Below are 2,857 nucleotides of genomic sequence, written 5' to 3'. Positions count from 1 at the left end.
CCTTATGGGGTTTATAGGGTAATTTTGTAACTTCTGAGTGGGAGCTGGGATCTTCGAAATCTTGTATCTAGGGACAGTAGTCAGCAACATACCATAAGAAAAACTCGATAAAACAGAATTTTTTTTTCTCGACGTACAGATGTCAAAAGTGACCCATTCGCAGAGAACTGCTCTTGTTCTGACGCGGTGCTCTTGTTGCAGGTGGAGAGTCGCTGTCGCTGACCGCCCGCTCCCAGAAGCCCAATGGTGCGTTCTGCAAATCAGATGTGGGGGTCAAGGAGGAGAAAATCGCCGTGCCCGTGGACGGTGCGGACGAGCAGCTCGGGCTACTGGGGACCGGGTGCTACTCACGAGGACACGAGGACGAGCACCGAGGACGGTGGGCAGGAGGCGTCCGAGAACGTGGGTGGCTCCGGAGACCAGGACGACGGAGTGCAGCAGAGGACTCAAGTACGGAAGAGGCATGTTCGAAGCAGCAAGAAGACGTACGACTGTGGGCAATGCAAGAAGCGTTTTAACAAGAAAGATCACCTCATCAGGTACGTCAGGATCCACACTGGTGAGAAACCATATATATGTGATATGTGTAGCAGAAGATTTGTTCAGAAAAGTGCCCTTGACTGCCACGTCAGGACCTATACTGGTGAAAACCCATATCTACATGCGACACGTGTAGCAAAAGTTTTTTACAAAAAGTTGATCTTGGTAGGCATGTCAGGACCCACGCCGGCGAGAAATCATTTACATGTGACCTTCCATGTAAGATTACCACGTGAGGATCCACACCGCCGAGAAACCATACAAATGCGACTCGTGTAGGAAACTATTTGTACAAAAAGGTAACCATAATACACACCTCAGGACCCATGCTGGCAGGAAGTAATTTTTGATTTTTGAGAGGCGTTTTAGCGTCAAGTTGAACCGTAATCGTGATAACCATGTCAGGACCCACACTGGTGACAAACCCTTCGAATGTGGCATATGTTCGAAGCTTTTCCGATACAAATCTTTTGTGCGTCATCTGGAATGTTGCGGATTTGATGGAAAATATTGCATTGCTTCAAGAAGCGAATAAAAACTTTAGTGTGCTAGGGCGTGTTAATCATTCTGTGTCATTTATTAGTTTTACTGTTGATGTATGTTGACCAATACCTCGTCACGTTACATTGTTTTTGTAATGTTTCTGCAATTTTGTTCGAAAATTTCTCTTATATCAATATATGATTGTAATTCCTTCAGAATTAAAAACTCACACAGTTTTATCGTTATCTGTATGGGTTTGCCGCCCATATATCCTTAAAAAAGATGCATAATAGTCTTAATAACTTTCTACGTTCTTATCGCTCTTAGATTTAAGTGTTCAATCATTGTTTACTCTCGCGCTATCTTACCTATGGTGTTAGTCGATATCAGAAGTTGTCCAGTGCTATATTCTGTTTGCCTTGTGTTTGAGTGGCAACCTAACTTTTAAAATAGAGATCTATTTTTTCAGATGGTGCTGCAAGCGCGTCGGTAGGTGCGGCGGTATGTGCTGCAGGTGTGGCGGCAGCTGGCGTAGCCTCCGCACGCGAATACGAGCGAGACGGAGCCACCTGTCGCCGTCGCACCGCTGCGGTGAGAGTGTCGCGGTGGCTGAGGGGAGGGAGTACGCGGCGCCGCCAAGTCTGACGGCGGTGGCCTGCCCTAGGGGGACTGGTTGGGCTGGGGGCGGGGGCAGCCGGGCCGCCCTCCCGTTCGGCATAAATTATTGAGCGTGGAATGGAATGGTGATGGAGGATGATGGAGACTTACGCGGAGCCGGCCGGCTCTTCATTAAGTCGCATCCATCGGCTTGAGGGGGGGGGGCTTTGAAATGTAGGTGTGCGGCCGGCCAGGGTCTGGTTTAAGTGGACCAGCGGCCGCTGTTTCCCTCCGCGGCGGCGGTCCCCGCGGACGAGGGTTGGCGAGCAGGAGAGAGGGGGAGGCTGTGGAGGTGCCTCCGTCGCGCGTTCAAAGCAGGGCCCGAGAGCGGCCACGCTCGGACGTTTGGGTCGCACAGAAGGGGCTTTGCGTGGCACTCCGAGCGACGTGTGAATCTCGCCCTCTGAGGACGGACGGTGCTGGTGCTGAGGGGCTGCTAGTCTCTTAGGGCTGAAACAGTCCGACTGCATACAGCTGGCGAGACGGGGCTACCGGGGAAAGAGTTGGGTAGTGGTGTACTCCTCCTGCACGTTCAACAGGCAAGACGTTACTAGAATAAGTGGCCTTTCTTTACACACTAACACATTTGTAGGTTTTATGTGTACGAAGTTGCGCATACATTCCAGTCGCACAAATTTGTGCGAAGAAGTGCATGTTTTTATGCATACGTATGCACAAATTCGTAAATATTTGCGCAAAAATTCGTGCGAATCGAAATGTATGCGCAGCTTTGTGCAAACGTTTGCACAAAAAACTACAAATATATTTAGTGCGTATCTTTGGCAAATTTAGAAAGAAAGGCGAAACCTGAGGAACGAGAGACTACCAGGATTTTGTATTTCAGAAAACTTCGAAATAATTTCCAAATTTATAGAACTTTTTGTCGTCCCCCCTTTCCCTTTTTAATGTACTATTATTTTACTCTTGCAACGGTGGGTTCACCTCACAGCTAGGTTTCCACACGAGGTGGGGGTCTTGGTGTAGGGAAACGGTGAAAGGGGAGAAAGGCTGAGAGGGAAGGGCACATGGCGCGGGCGATGACTCTTGGTGACACACAAAACAAGGTGGCGCGGCCGCGAGTAGGCCCGTTTCGGAAACGGAGGCCTGCCAACACAATTCCATTTCCAGCAGCGCGGGGAATGAAAAGGGGGCCGGGGAGGGTGAGTGTGTGTGTTTG

At 49.7% G+C, this 2,857-nt stretch overlaps 1 protein-coding gene across 1 annotated transcript; it reads left to right on the top strand.

The window, feature by feature from the left end:
- Nucleotides 1–243: 243 nt before the first annotated feature.
- Nucleotides 244–819, top strand: LOC127750020 (zinc finger protein 84-like). Its single transcript, XM_052270419.1, has one exon. It carries the CDS (start codon nt 244–246, stop codon nt 817–819), a length of 576 nt encoding a protein of 191 aa, XP_052126379.1.
- Nucleotides 820–2,857: the final 2,038 nt, after the last annotated feature.

Source organism: Frankliniella occidentalis, unplaced genomic scaffold (genome assembly GCF_000697945.3).
Source record: "Frankliniella occidentalis isolate FOCC.00 unplaced genomic scaffold, Focc_3.1 Scaffold123, whole genome shotgun sequence".
Classification (NCBI taxonomy): Eukaryota; Metazoa; Arthropoda; class Insecta; order Thysanoptera; family Thripidae; genus Frankliniella; species Frankliniella occidentalis.
Note: the sequence above shows the minus strand (reverse complement) of the source record. Positions and strands in the feature narration are given on the sequence as shown.

Coding starts and splice junctions, on each gene's coding strand:
- LOC127750020 (XM_052270419.1), top strand. CDS start 244: ATGGTGCGTTCTGCAAATCAGATGTGGGGGTCAAGGAGGAGAAAATCG.